At 43.6% G+C, this 15,908-nt stretch overlaps 1 protein-coding gene across 4 annotated transcripts; it reads left to right on the top strand.

The window, feature by feature from the left end:
- The first annotated feature begins 2,274 nt into the window (after positions 1-2,274).
- palmda (palmdelphin a) lies at positions 2,275-14,956 on the top strand. 4 transcript variants are annotated; one of them, XM_071376482.1, is made up of 10 exons: positions 2,275-2,411; positions 8,347-8,398; positions 8,509-8,589; positions 8,855-8,973; positions 9,998-10,112; positions 10,254-10,278; positions 10,396-10,500; positions 10,649-11,878; positions 11,972-12,070; positions 14,376-14,956. In XM_071376482.1, the coding sequence occupies exons 2-10, from the start codon at positions 8,354-8,356 to the stop codon at positions 14,414-14,416; spliced, it is 1,860 nt and encodes a 619-aa protein (XP_071232583.1). In that variant the 5' UTR covers positions 2,275-2,411; positions 8,347-8,353; the 3' UTR covers positions 14,417-14,956. The 4 variants fall into 4 exon arrangements, with proteins under 4 accessions (XP_071232583.1, XP_071232582.1, XP_071232579.1 ...); XM_071376481.1 differs by having other exon boundaries at positions 2,276-2,411; positions 10,417-10,500; positions 10,649-12,070; XM_071376478.1 differs by having other exon boundaries at positions 2,276-2,411; positions 10,649-12,070.
- Positions 14,957-15,908: the final 952 nt, after the last annotated feature.

Genomic DNA, 15,908 nt, shown 5'->3' with positions numbered 1-15,908 from the left:
TGTGTGTGTGTGTGTGTGTGTGTGTGTGTGTGTGTGTGTGTGTGTGTGTGTGTGTGTGTGTGTGTGTGTGTGTGTGTGTGTGTGTGTGTGTGTGTGTGTGTGTGTGTGTGTGTGTGTGTGTGTGTGTGTGTCACTGCCTGTGTGTTCTGACCGCTACTGACGTGTTCCTGTTCATTAGAGGCTGCACTGAGAATGTCTCATGCCACCGAGGGTGACATTTCTTAATGGGAGCACAAGCAAGCGCAACACAACGTAGGAATGTCTCCCACCTGGGTGTGTTCTGGCGCAGTCTGTGAGCTGTCCCATGCTGAGGTGATTTGTGGATGCATTATTGTTTGACCAGCAGGTCTACTCTGTACCTATGAGCTAACTGTTGGACGTTCCACTGAGATGAGAGAAGGAGGCCTACAATATAGCCCAAAAATGCATTCCTGGAAATACTCAAACAGAAATAAACACACTGAGCTTAGAGGAGAAAACAGGCAGGGAGAGAAGCCACAAGTGCAAAACCTTATAACATGACTCACACAGACAGACATGGGTATTTGGAGACGTGTGTTGTTGCCATAGCTACACTCCCACTTCCCACACCTGTCCCCGCATGCCTGCATGATGGATGTGTTTGGAGCGCATGTCAGTTATTTATGGAATCTTTAACGACTTGGCCGTAAACATGCATGTGCTATGGGTGTTCAGGACACTGTCTGTCCCATGGTCGATGTGGTTAATAAAAAACTCCAAAACATTCCCTGGAATGTGACATAATAAATAAATGAATTGTTCAAAATAGCATGACTGACATGGATGACTGTTTTAGGTTTCTAATTCTTCTAGGTTCTAGGTCGATGTCTGTCCATGTTTGTCAAGGAGGATCAAAGCAAAGACAGCTGTGCACATTTAGACAAAAGGCCAATTTGGAACTTTGCAAGGAAAGCAAAGAGGAACTTTGTTTCACAGTGAGATGATGAGAGCAAGCACATGGCTTTCTCAAAGCTTCAGATAAAGGGTAGGAAGCAGTTTTTACTCACCAATGTAACAACACAGTGTGGTCAGACTCAGTAACTTAGTTGTAGTCACAATCTGGTTACCTATAAGTACAAACATAGTTATGTTTTTGGGTTATTACATATTTATTTACTTATTTACGGAAAAAAGTCTAAACTACCCACAATGCACTATTTCTCAACGTCATATGGAGGGTCTACTCTGTGCTATCGAGTTCGTATGCTAGCTCGGGAGCTAGCTCAAGCTGGCTAATGTTAGCCACACCTCATGCTATTCACAAACGTTGTGGCTGTGTTATCTAGTGGTAACCCGTTAGCCTGGCAGGCTTTGGTGCTTTCTTGCCGTGGGCTCAAAATGAAAGAGAAAATCATACCTGTTTGCTCTATTGTGTAGTACCTCGTCTGTTGTTCTTTTTTGTTTTGTCAACTTTTCGGCATGTTCTCTGTGAAGTAGGCTATGGGAGTTTTGTAACTTTTTCCACCTTGGCTTAGTGCTAGCTCGCTAGCTGACGGACATCTGGAATGTATCTATTTTGGATTTCGGCCTGGTGAAGCGCCCAACCACCCCCTTGCTTTGATAGCTAAAAGAGCCTGCACTCTTTTAAAAGTTTTCGGATGGGCCCCAACCATCAATCTGTAAATCTCTGCTCGTACCCCTCACATTCTGAAATTGCATTTTTGTACCCCCCAGTCTTATCATCGCAATGTGGTACAAAACGAGGCGTGCTTTAGGACAATGTGGATGACTACGAGCAGTCGGATAGGCTGTTTGGAGTGTTTATCCGACTAGATAAAAAAATATATATTATGTCCCCCCCACTTCTAAAACCAAAGTTGTGCCTCTGCATCACAGCCTTGAAAATACATGACTTCGGCATTCTTCTGAATACTGATCAGTTTTATGTAATAACTCCAAAAATAGGAAAGTGCATTGGGACTTTTGATGCATATACTAACTCAAATCTGGTTGAATCAACATTTTTTAATGTAATTTCAACTAAAAAAATCTATGTTATGACTTTGAATCGAGGTGGAAAACTGATTGGATTTGCAATAAGTCATCAATGTAAGGGAATTTCGTATTGTTTTCAATCAAACCCAAATCCAATGACATGGTGACATTTTTGGTTGATTTCAGGTTGAATTCACGTTAGTGGACAACTCAACCAAATGTGACGTTGGCGTTGAACTGACATCTGTGCTCAGTGGGATACAACACTTGCCCTGTTGCTATTGGTGTAAAGGCAAGCTGCCAATCATGCCTTCCCTTGGCTCTGTTCAAGCCACCCGCGCTGTACCTGACTGTCGCGTTGTTTAGGACAGAGCGCTTTACGCTGTCCACCAATAGTGAACTTGGGTCACCAAGGCATTTATAATCCATATCCAGCATTTGTTCACGCACAACTGGTGAGTGTTCTTGCCATTTTCTCAAACCGTTTTTGCTTGGCAATGTTGTAAGATAAGGCTAATAGCCTAACCACCGATCAAGCAACATTATGGACTACACTTTAAAATCCTGTTGCTGCTCTGTATGTTGCTGTGACAATATAGGTCAAATTAAGATCCTGCATATATAACTATGCAATACATTATAACTTTGTATGGGTTTTAGGTTTTACCTGAGTTCGTTATTTTTAAATCATTTCAACATAAATTCACTCTCATATGTTCAATTGCTCTTTTAGCGTGCATGTATAAACCAATTGGACAGGCGCGCTGCGGGGTCTCCAGTGATCTCTTAATGCTTAATTTAAACCACTTCAGTTTTTACCGCCAGTGTTCCTGTTCTAACATGCGAAGGCATGGGAATTTGTTGTCATTTTATAGGAACTTTTACTTGGGACACTGTTGTTTCACTCATGTGAGAGCTGCAAAATCACAGTTAACTATTCCTCAGTCCAATGTTTGTGCGGTGTACTCAAGCGCGTGTTCTCCATTTGTTTGATTACTTGTGTGAATAAACTATTCTAATTTACCAAAATAGGTCTAGAATATACAGCATTTATGTCTCATCGTTTGGGCATTCTTTGTGCATCTAGGCTATGTTAGTGACAAATACTTTGCATGAGCCCTATACTCATGCAAAGCCCTATATTGGAATGAAATACACACCCATTAAATAATAGCATAAAGCATAAAGAAAATGAAGGAAGTATGCACATGAAATTGTATACTACAAATATGCATACGGTTTTACCATCCTACTGTACATGTGCACTTTTGAAAACCATGTGTCCATGCAGTTATTGTTGTGGAAGCAGATGCCCCAACAGATTTGCTGCCTGGCTAAATCACCGCAGTGATCAGCTTAGGGCAGACAGCTTAGAGAAAACCTCCTTCCACTAGAACTGTCAGTCTGCCTGAGGAGGGATTGGAGCTGGGAACTGACCATCACAGTTTGTAGCTGCCACTCTTCACATGGGGACCTATTGGGGACATATTGAAACACATCCGATTGATCTGGGCAGGTGCTGATGAAGAAGTAGCCTATAATATGTCTATAAAGAAAATAAAAGAGTCTGCGTACTGCAATGCTCTATATGCGCCCAAGTGTGATATATCAGGCCAGCTAAACAATGTGTTGTTTCTTAAGTCTTTCATCAGGTCTCAAACCTTCTTAGAAGTGATGAACTAAGGGTCAAAGCGGTGTCCAGCCAAATTAGGCTGGGTTTACACAGGCAGCCCAATTCTGAGCTTTTTTTTACTAATTGGTCTGAAAGATCTGATGTGAAAAGATCTTATGTGATTGGTCAGAGAAATGCAGTCTTTGTCACACGTGGGAGGACATATGGCACAGTTCATAATGCTGACCAGGGTTGGGATCAGTGAGTCCTATTTCAGTTCTTTCTAATCAGGAGATTAATAATTGAAATTCCCCTTCAAGAACTGAAAAGTGCCATGAATTTTTTTTTCTTTCAATGAGGATTTTTCTAATGTATTCTTGTTTAAAATAATATTTAGACTTTTAATTTCAAACAGGAAAATAATTTGAATTTGAATTTTATTGTTTATACAGAGCTGTGTGATGATGTCACTGTAATCATGATAGACATAACTGGCCCTATGCCACCTGGCAATATTTCATCACAAGGGCTTTATGTCAATAACATTTACAACCATAACAGCTGCCCAAATGTTTCTACATCCCCCCATTTCCGACTAAAGTATCAGAGTTGTGTATCTCCCTGCCCTCATAGAAGAACCCCACAAATGTAATAACATGTAAATGAAGAACAAGAACTGTACTTTAGTTCTATCACCTGTTTGCTTATCTCTGTTTTGAAGAGACAGACAGATGCATGCTTTGCCGCAGAGTGCAACACTTGTTTATTGTTGTTATGGCCTCCTATTTTTAGACTCTCCTTGAGTTTACAATGTCTTCAGAAAGTATTCAAACCCCTTGACTTATTCCACATTTTGTTGTGTTACAGTCTGAATAAAAAATGGATTAAATATTTGCAAAAAGTCTCACCCATCTACACACAATACCCCATAATGACAAAGTGAAAATGTTTGCACATTTTCTTGGAAATAAATACAGAAATATCTAATTTACTTAAGTATTCACACCCCTGAATCAATATTTTGTAGAATCACCTTTGGCAGTGATTACAGCTGTTAGTCTTTCTGGGTTAATCTATTAAGAGCTTTCTACGCCTGGATTGTGCAACATTTACCCATTATTATTTATTTCAAACGTCTTCAAGATCTGTCAAATTAGTTGTTGATCTTTGCTAGACAACCATTTTCAGGTCTTACCATAGACTTTCAAGTAGATTTAAGTAAAAACTGTAACTTGGCCACTCAGGAACATTCACTGTGTTCTGGGTAAGCAACTCCAGTGTAGATATGGCCTTGTTGCGTGAGTTGGGGTGGGCATTCTATGTTTTTGTTCTATGTGGTCTATTTCTATGTGTTTGGCCGGGTTTGGTTCTCAATCAGAGGCAGCTGTCCATCGTTGTCTCTGATTGAGAACCATACTTAGGTAGCCTCATCCCACCTGTGTTTTGTGGGTTGTTGTTTTCTGTTGTGTGTCTGCACCAGCCAGAACTGTTTCGGTTGTTCTCTTTGTTATTTTTGTTATTTCAGTGTTCATTAAATAAATATGGACACGTACCACGCTGCACCTTGGTCCTCTCCTTCCAACAGCCGTTACAGAACAACCCACCACCAACGGACCAAGCAGCGTGTAAAAAATTAGGAATGGACATGGGAGGACATTCTAGACGGGAAGGGATCCTACACATGGGAGGAGATCCTGGCTGGAAGGGATCGCCTCCCATGGGAACAGGTGGAGGCAGCCAGGAGAGCAGAGGCAGCAGGAGAAGGGAACCAGGTGTACGAGGGAACACGGCTGGCAAGGAAGCCCGAGAGGCAGCACCCCAAAAAATGTGGGGGCGGGCACACGGGGAGATTGGCGGAGACAGGTAGGAGACCTGAGCCAACTCCCCGTGCTTACCGGGTGGAGCGTCGTACTGGTCAGGCACCGTGTTATGCGGTGGAGCGCACGGTGTCCCCAGTGCGCACTCATCGCCCGGTGCGCTACATCGCAGCTCCTCGCATCGGCCGGGCTAGAGTGGGCATCGAGCCAGGAGGGATGATGCCGGCTCAGCGCATCTGGCCCCCAGTGCGTCTCCTCGGCCCGGGTTATCCTGCACCAGCCCTACGCACGGTGTCCCCGGTTCGCCAGCACAGCCCAGTGCGGCCTGTTCCAGCTCCCCACACTTGCCGGGCTACAGGGGGTATCCAGCCAGGACGAGTTGTGCTAGCTCTGCGCTCGAGACCGCCAGTGCGCCTCCACGGCCCAGTGTATCCGGTGCCTCGGCCAAGGAAGAGGCCTCCTGCATGTCTCCCCAGCCTGGTGAGTCCTGTGCCTGTGCTAAGCCCTAACCCTCCTGCATGTCTCCCCAGCCTGGTGAGTCCTGTGCCTTCTCCCAGAGCCAGGCCTCCTGTGTGTCTCTCCACTCAAGTTGTGATCCAGGGCAAGAAGCCTCCAGTGGTGATCCATGGCATGAAGCCTCCAGTGATGATCCATGGCAAGAAGCCTCCTGTGATGATCCATGGCACGAAGCCTCCAGTGATGATCCATGACACGAAGCCTCCAGTGATGATCCATGGCACGAAGCCTCCAGTGATGATCCATGGCACGAAGCCAAGTTTCCCACAATAAATTGGGTGAATTTTGGCCCATTCCTCCTGACAGCGCTGGTGTAACTGAGTCAGGTTTGTAGGTCTCCTTGATCCCACACGCTTTTTCGGTTCTGCCCACAAATTTTCTATAGGATTGAGGTCAGGGCTTTGTGATGACCACTGCAATACCTTGACTTTGTTGTCCTTAAGCCATTTTTTCCACAACTTTGAAAGTATGCTTGGGGTCATTGTCCATTTGGAAGACCCATTTGTGACCAAGCTTTAACTTCTTGACTGATGTCTTGAGATGTTGCTTCAATATATCCACATAATTTTCCTCCCTCATGATGCCATCTGTTTTGTGAAGTGCACCAGTACCTCCTGCAGCAAAGTACCCCAACAACATGATGCTGCCACCCCCGTGCTTCACGGTTGGGAAGGTGTTCTTCGGATTGCAAGCATTCCCCTTTTTTCTCCACACATAACGGTGGTCATTATGGCCAAACAGTTCCATTTTTGTTTCATCAGACCAGAGGAAATTTCTCCAAAAAGTACGAACTTCCGACTGTGCAGTTGCAAACCATAGTTGTTGTTTTTAATGGTGGTTTTGGAGCAGTGGCATCTTCCTTGCTGAGCGGCATTTCAAGTTATGTCGATATAGGACACGTTTTACTGTGGATAAATATACTTTTGTACCCGTTTCCTCCAGCATCTTCACAAGGTCCTTTGCTGTTGTTCTGGGATTGATTTGCACTTTTCGCACCAAAGTACGTTCATCTCTAGGAGACAGAGCGCGTCTCCTTCCTGAGTGGTATGACGGCTGCGTGGTCCCATGGTGTTTATACTTGCGTACTATTGTTTGTACAGATGAACGTGGTACCTTCAGGTGTTTGGAAATTGCTCCCAAGGATGAACCAGACTTTGAACCAGACAGATTTTTTTTCTGAGGTCTTGGCAGATTTCTTTTGATTTTCCCATTATGTCAAGCAAAGAGGCACTGAGTTTGAAGGTAGGCCTTGAAATACATCCACAGGTACACCTCCAATTGACTCAAATTATGTCAATTAGCCTATCAGAAGCTTCTAAAGCCATGACATCATTTTATGGAATTTTCCAAGCTATTTAGGCACAGTCAACTTAGTGTATGTAAACTTCTGACCCACTGGAATTTTGATACAGTGAATAATAAGTGAAATAATTTGTCTGTTAACAATTGTTGGAAAAAATTACTTGTGTCATGCACAAAGTTGATGTCCTAACCGACTTGCCAAAACTATAGTTTGTTAACAAGAAATTTGTGGAGTGGTTGAAAAACAAGTTTTAAATGACTCCAACCTAAGTGTATGTAAACTTCCGACTACAACTGTATGTACAGAACATTTTACCAGTAACTGGAAGGCCCCCATATTCTCCTCACTTATCAGACTGCTATCTCTTTCAGGTTCCTACCTCTATGTGAAGAGCAAATATAGAGGCTGCTGCTGAGTCATCCCATTAAGGGGGCTGTCTGAGAAAATAGCTAGTCTAGAATATCTGTGGAGCATGGTGAGAGACAGGAAGTCTGCGGTAGGGCTCACATTTCGTGGAAAGATGTAAGGAGAGACCAAGTAGATGCTGGCATGCCCTTTCAGGGCCATAGGTCATCACTGTCACTGTCACCACACACAGAAGCACACCCCTAAGGTACCCCAGAGTGCATTCGTGTTTTCACTTTTCACTTATTGAAAGTATGCGTATCGGCATTCCAGTTGGAGACTCTTGCCTTGTAGGTCACTACATTTCTGTAATATGATATTAGGGGCCTGAATGCTATGCTCTCTCAGACCAAAAATTGAGTGTGTTATTGGCTAGACCAGACTCGTGTTTCAGGTCTGGTCAGGTAGAATTGAGTGTGAAATCCCTCAGTAATGACTAGGTCATTTGTCATCTGTGGTGGAACTCAAACCCTCTTGTTTCTGGTCAAATTTTTCAAGTCACTTTTTTAAAGTGTGTCAATCACCACTGGCACTATTCCTGGTTCAACTGTTAAAGGGATAGTTCACATAAAAAGGTGAAGTATCCCTTTAACCTTCCCTCTCAATGGATCATAAAGCTCTATTCACTGGATGACTGGTATGTGTGTCAACGCATCACTTTTTAGCTGCTGTTTTTGTTCCAGAGTTTCCTTCTCATCGCCATTGTCTTTTCTTTTTAAAAATTTTCTTTGGTCCAGGGTCGGTATGGAAGAGGCAGACCTGGTCAAGGAGCGGCTCCAAGCCATAACGGTAAACTGACCTCGAGTCCTGGTTCTCTTACAGCAAATCAACGACTGAATAATATCTGTGTCAAGTAGTTTAAGGTTCACAACTTTCTTTTTTAAATACTTTATCTGCAGGATAAGAGGAAAGTCCAAGAGGACATTGCTCATAAGAAGCTGGAGATTGACAAGGAGAAATTAAAGCTTCAGCACTTAAAGGTACAGTTAGGTAATTTGACCATCAATGAAGTGATAACATTACAGTTTATCTTACTGTCATATTGTCAAACCACATTGTTTCAATAATTCGTAACTATCTAATGACAGCGAGAGTTCTAAGTATCAAAGCTTGATGACAGTTTTTAGATTTTATGGTCACTGTGGCTGAGCAGTCCATTAAAGACATATGTTAGAGTGCAAAAATAACATGTAATTCATGACAGTTAAGACATAATGCTGTGTCACCCTCTCTTACTTTGAACAGAAAAAGTCCTTGAGAGAGCAATGGCTCATGGATGGAGCAGCCATCCAGAGCCCACAGCAGAGAGAGACTTTGAGGGGAGATCAACAACAAACGAAGCTCCTCCAGACCAGCATCCACAGGTACAGTAAGCCAGGACAACTGATACTCCATTTGTTCATGTCTAAACTGATCTACAGTATGTTTACATTGCTGTTTTTTTAACATGGCTGCCTGATGGAATATAGGCCTTGGTATGTCGAGATATGTTTTAGCATATGTTTCATCTTGGATGCTTCATTCGATTAAACCTTACCCATGTTAAATCTGTACCACTTACGGTGAAGTGTTGCTTTTAAATGGGGACGCCTCTTTTATTTATTTAATTTCTATGCTCAACCGACAGGCACTGCATCACGTTGCATGCATCAACACCCTGGCAACATGTATTGGACTGTCTGCGGTGAAGGGTAGCCCATCAACTGTCCAGTTAGACCTATATTTGTCCGTAGATTGGTCCAAGTGGCAGTCAGTGCGTTCCCTGAAACCCCTAAGGTGCTGGTAGTAAGACAACAGCAGCGTGAGCTTTAGGTTCACTAACTCCCGTAACTGAGATGGAAGTAACAGAGTTCTTTTTTTACCTAATGAAAACCACCTTGGATTTAAACATATAGGTATTTGTCACTATTAAAAGGTGATGTTCTGGCCTTTTTGTTTCTTTAGTAAGAGTGAGGGATATCCACAAATAGACTCATTCTGCCCTCCCCCCTCCTGTTCCACCCATCTCAACTGAATGGACACTTTTTAGTATTTCACAGGGTAGGTTCCAATCTGTTAGGGTCGTACCGCTTTGGGGTATAGCCATTTGGACTGTAGGTGTCAAGTGGCAGGGTTGTGCTACTCTAATGGGGTGATTTAATGCCAGTTGGGTGGGATAGCACAGCATTGATGGGGTTGGCAGAGGTGGGATGCACGGGTGGTTGACCCTGAGTCTGTCTGCTGCCAGCCATGATCAGTTTGCCAAGTTACACCTCTGACGAGATTAGAGCCAGAAAAGGAAGTCTTCCGAAGATGAGAAAACTGTCAGTTCACTGATCCATTCTTCATCCCTTCTCCGCCTGTCTATGAGGTGATATGACCTTTGACCCTTTCTGTTTCGGCTTGCAGGATTGAGAAAGAGATTGAGGCTCTGGAGAGGGAAGAGACGATGATATCAAAAAACGAGGGCTTCATACTGAAGAGACTGAAGGCTATTGAGAAAACCCCTGAGGAGATAATAAAGGTACTTGGACATAACATAATTGACATTGAGATATTTCTGGTTTAGATGTTTTGCTTTGGCCACAATGAGGGTACTGTTAATCTGAGGTTTTGTTGATCTGAGTTGTATCTCTAAAAGTGCTGTTTTTATGTTGTCTTACAGGAGGCAAATGAGAATTTCAAAGAAGGTAAGGCCTTTTGCTAGCTTTCTGATTGCGTTATTCATTTAATGTATTTGATCAAGCATGTTACACTATACACATAATCATTGGTAATACAAAAAACATAGCTTATTTTTTTCACAGAACCAATCTATATTTCCCCAGCTACTCTGGATGTCCCAAAGTTCTATAAACCTCAAATTTCAAGGAAGCAGTCCTTTAAATTTAATAAGGACACACCCAAACAAAGTAAGAAACTTCATAGTAACATTTATTACAACAATGGCGTGTACTGTAGATATGTCAAAATCCTATTTTTATCTAATTACAACCCATCTCTCTCTCCATCTCTCCCTTCCTCGTACTCTCTGTCTCTCCTCCTTCTCTCCTCCTCCAGCCATGTTTGCAATGGAGATCAACGTCCAGAAGGACCTCCGTACCGGGGAGAGCCGGGTCCTGTCTACATCCACCGTCACCCCCCAGGAGCTCCAGCAGAGAGGGGTTAAAGTCTACGACGACGGCCGTAAGTCCGTCTATGCCCTGCAGTCTGACGGGTCTCACCTGGGGAATGGAGTGGATGAGCTCAGCCCTATGGAGGTGGAAGAGCTGCTGCGAGCAGCCACAGAACAGAAGAAGTCTCAGAGAGGACCTCGGGGCCACCAGGGCCATCAGGAATCAGCACCTGCATTTTTCCCCAACTATAGCCCTCGGGGCCACCAGGAACCAGTGCCTGTAATTTCCCCCAACTGTGGCCCTCCGGGCCACCAGGAACCAGTGCCTGCATTCACCCCCAACTGTGGCCCTCGTGGCCACCAGGAAGCAGTGCCTGTATTCTCCCCCAACTGTGGCCCTCTGGTCCACCAGGAACCAGTGCCTGCATTCTCCACCCCCTGTGGCCCTCGGAGCCACCAGGAGCTCAGCCCTATGGAGGTGGAGAAGCTGCTCCGAAAGGCTATAGTGCAGAAGATGCCTCAAAGCGGAGCTTTCCCACAGGACCATCAGGTTCACCAGGAATCAGTGCCTGCATTCTCCAGGAGTGCCTCAGCCTCCAACAGGCCCCAACAGAGTCATGCTAAAGTCCTCCAAGGAACCAATGGGAATGGGTATCAGCCGGAGTTGTATGAGCATGACGTCCTCTCCAGGAAGGAGCTCCACTACATTGATGGAGTCCACTACTCAGGGCCGGAGAGTCTCTCCTCCTCCCCTCACATTCCAGTCCCCTCTTTCATCTGCAGGAAGGACGAGGAGTACTACCAGCCAACCAACGGGTACAACCAGAACCCTTTCTCCTACGGCGGGGAGTTTCACCCCACCCACAACTCCTACCATAGCCCTAGAGAGAGCCAGCAAGGCGAGATGTTCTACAACTCGTCGGCTAAAAAGGACCGGAAACCATCTCCGATCTACCAGGAAGACTTGCACTTCAGTATCCTGAACGCCATAGACACATCTGAGCCTATCACTGCGATCTTTATGGGCTACCAAACCGCCAAGGATGACAGTGGACGTGGTCTGGGCTACGAAGGGTCCATCCGGGCTGAGCTTGTCGTCATTGGCGATGAGGATGGGGTGGACGAGAGTAACCCTCAGCTTAACACCTACAACCCGGATGGATACAACAACTGGGGTTATCATCACTCTCAACCTCAACACAAATTAATACAGTACATGGCAGAGCCCACCGCTAATATTAACGCTAACAATGCGTCACCATACACAGCGTCAAAGAAGTTGGTCTACCCTGGTCAACAGGCCAAAGAGGCATGCTACCCATATTCAGACGGACAGTTGGACGGGACAGAGAAGCACTCAGCCCCAGGTATCAGAAAGATTAAAAAGAGAAAGAAGCCATGCTGCATGCTCATGTAACCAACCTGCAACTGTTGACACTAGCTAACTAACATCACTTCCTTTGCTTTGACTGACAGCACTTTTGAGGTCTCTCATTGGCTGGCTAGTGTGTTGAACTGTATGCTGGGTAGTTGGCTTCTCTGTTGCATCAGTTTGTTCTTGTCTTAATCATTGTAACACAGACTGTAAAATATTATTGGATATTTTTTATGTTTCTACTTTTGGATAACAAAGCTAGAATTGACTTTTTTACTGACATATTATAAATAACTGGTCTGAAGGTACAGTGCAAATCAAATGTACACTCTGATTAAATAATTGTTTTGCACTAACTTAATATTTATTATTTTGTATGTGTTTTTTAGAATCTCTTTTCCACATTGCAATGTTGTTATGCCATGTCTGTACTCTGTATACTTACAGTAATATGCATGATTGCTTGCCTTGTAACTTAAACAGTAATTAACTCATTATTGACTGCCTTAATCCTCTTGTGTAACAATGATCTGTTTGATTGTGTGAGTGTGTACGTGCATGAGTTTGTGCATATAACAGGCACAAGTGTGTGTGTGTGTGTGTGTGTGTGTGTGTGTGTGTGTGTGGAACAATTGATCTTTTCATGACATAGTCTGTCCAGGTGAATCCAGGTGAAAGTTATAATCCCTTATTGATGTCACTTGTTCAATTCATTTCAATCAGTGTAGATGAAGGGGAGGAGACAGGTTATAGAAGGATTTTTAAGCCTTGAGACAATTGAGACATGGATTGTGTATGTGTGCCATTCAGAGGGTGAATGGACAAGAAAAAAGATTGAAGTGCCTTTGAACGGGGTATGGTAGTAGGTGCCTTTGAACGGGGTATGGTAGTAGGTGCCTTTGAACGGGGTATGGTAGTAGGTGCCAGGCACACTGGTTTGTGTTATGAACTGCAACGCTGCTGGGTTTTTCACGCTCAACAGTTTACTATGTGTCTCAAGAATGGTCCACCACCCAAAGTACATCCAGCCAACTTGACACAACTGTGGGAAGCATTGGAGTCAACTCTATCAACACCTTGTAGAGTCCATGCCCCGATGAGTTGAGGCAGTTCTGAGGGCAAAAGGGAACGCAAGTAAATATTAGGAAGGTGTTCCTAATATTTTTTACGCTCAGTGTATTTCTGCTGAACAATTGTTGTGTATTTGTTCAATGTTTGCTTTATTTATCATTAAAACATTTCATCACACCGACACTATGTAGCTAATGAGATTCAGTACAAAGTGGAAGAAAGTGCATGGCAATATGTTAAGGTCTTCAGTAGAACTGTAACTGAAGCTAATGTCAGAATAATTTCCTATACATAACCATCACTGTGTTATTACTGATCACTTCACATCTGAGGAGTCAAAGGAAGAGGGATAAGACATGCGTTCCACCCTCCCTCACACACACACACACACACACACACACACACACACACACACACACACACACACCCTCCCACACACACACACACACACACACACACACACACCCTCCCACACACACACACATACACACACACGTACACACACACACACACACACACACACACACACACACACACACACACACACACACACACACACACACGTACACGCACACACGTACACACACACATGTACTCACACACACACATGTACACACACACAAACACACATGTACACACGTACACACACACACGCGCACACACACACACACACACACACACACACACACATACACACGCACCCAACAACACTTTCACACCATCTGACAGTGCTAACGACCTTTCTGTCACCTCTCATGATCTCTCTGAGGACAGGGACAGTGGATGGTCTGGACCTTAACAGACTTAACGGTCCAGACATCAATCAGATCATTAGACATGGATGTCTCCCGAACTAAGAGGCTTTTAAAAGGAATGTGTCATCCTGTAATATGTGATTGAGACACACTTATATAACTATAATTTGAGTTACATAAATGCTGATGACACATAACTGAGGACATACACCAATCTTAGCTCTCCTGGGGTTGGTTCAGACAGTGTTTTTCCTCACAACTTTGTCTGCTTGGTGAGTAGGCTATTGGAAGAGTGGTGTTACTATACTTCACAGAAAGTCTTGTCCCATACTTTTGTCTTGAGGTTATTTCAGGACACACATTATTATAAACATAACACAACTAATCTGGATGAATCTTAATTAGTCCTAATTGATGTGATATGATATTTACATGGTAAATGTGTTTTATTTTCTCTTACATTTCCTACAGCTTCAAGTACGTGTATGGAGAAACCTGAACAGTTTGTGTAGAAATACTCCATGCAAGACTCATCAACCCTTCAAGTTCCATGACGAGAAGGAAGAAAAACATCTTTGCGCAACACATTCGACTAACACCAAGCACACTTCTGTGAGGCCATCAATAGCTCAAATCAAAACTTTATATTTGGATTCTAAATATAATTCTCAATATAAGGTTCTGTTTAAAAGTGGTAAACATGTTTGCTCATAATGTTTCCTTACACAGAGTATTAGAGCTTAAAATATACCAATGATGTCATTTTGAGAAGGAACAACCAGTCTAAAACAGACTTTTGAAGGGAATCGCTGATCTTAAATGAAAAATCTGCTCGTTCAATGTTCCTGAAGATATCAGTGCATTTGATGTTTACTCTCCAGCCTTTATGCTGCTGCCAGATATATTGTCCTCCTCTACTGTAGGCTACTAGCCAGCACACTTTTATATGCTAAGTGCCTTAATATAATTTGCTGTTGAAACTGTAACCTGCTTGCATATTTGTAAAAGATAATCATGCTAACTAAATAATTAAAAAGCTAATTGTCACACAACTGAGTGTTAAGCTGTTATACAAAGGAAATGCCAATAAGTCGTTGAAACTGAGATTTTCTTATAATGTCCCTTGACAAAGGCTTTGATTTAAATAGAGTGTGGTGATGTGATATTAACTTTCTTTCAGCTCAAGGGGAGGATGCTGCAGATATTTGTCGATATCCATTATAAAACACAGAAACCAATATATATAGACTGTCTCGTGCCCCCAAATGTCTCTCACTTAAAATATAATTCTCTTCACTGACCCTATAGAACAGTGTTTCCCAACCCTGGTCCTCGAGTACCCCCAGTACATAGTTTTGTTGTAGCCCTTGACAAAAAAAAACTCATTCAACTCATTGAGGGCTTGATGATTAGTTGGCAGTTGAATCAGGTGTGCTTGTCCAGGGTTACAATAAAAATACACTGCTCAAAAAAATAAAGGGAACACTTAAACAACACAATGTAACTCCAAGTCAATCACACTTCTGTGAAATCAAACTGTCCACTTAGGAAGCAACACTGATTGACAATAAATTTCACATGCTGTTGTGCAAATGGAATAGACAAAAGGTGAAAATTATAGGCAATTACCAAGACACCCCCAAAAAAGGAGTGATTCTGCAGGTGGTGACCACAGACCACTTCTCAGTTCCTATGCTTCCTGGCTGATGTTTTGGTCACTTTTGAATGCTGGCGGTGCTCTCACTCTAGTGGTAGCATGAGACGGAGTCTACAACCCACACAAGTGGCTCAGGTAGTGCAGTTCATCCAGGATGGCACATCAATGCGAGCTGTGGCAAAAAGGTTTGCTGTGTCTGTCAGCGTAGTGTCCAGAGCATGGAGGCGCTACCAGGAGACAGGCCAGTACATCAGGAGACGTGGAGGAGGCCGTAGGAGGGACACAACCCAGCAGCAGGACCGCTACCTCCACCTTTGTGCAAGGAGGAGCACTGCCAGCGCCCTGCA

This window comes from Salvelinus alpinus, chromosome 30, assembly GCF_045679555.1.
Source record: "Salvelinus alpinus chromosome 30, SLU_Salpinus.1, whole genome shotgun sequence".
Lineage (NCBI taxonomy): Eukaryota > Metazoa > Chordata > Actinopteri > Salmoniformes > Salmonidae > Salvelinus > Salvelinus alpinus.
Note: the sequence above shows the minus strand (reverse complement) of the source record. Positions and strands in the feature narration are given on the sequence as shown.

Coding starts and splice junctions, on each gene's coding strand:
- palmda (XM_071376478.1), top strand. CDS start 8,354: ATGGAAGAGGCAGACCTGGTCAAGGAGCGGCTCCAAGCCATAACG. Junction 10,113..10,253: donor CCCCTGAGGAGATAATAAAG/GTACTTGGACAT, acceptor GTTGTCTTACAG/GAGGCAAATGAGAATTTCAA. Junction 12,071..14,375: donor AGAGAAGCACTCAGCCCCAG/GTATCAGAAAGA, acceptor CATTTCCTACAG/CTTCAAGTACGTGTATGGAG.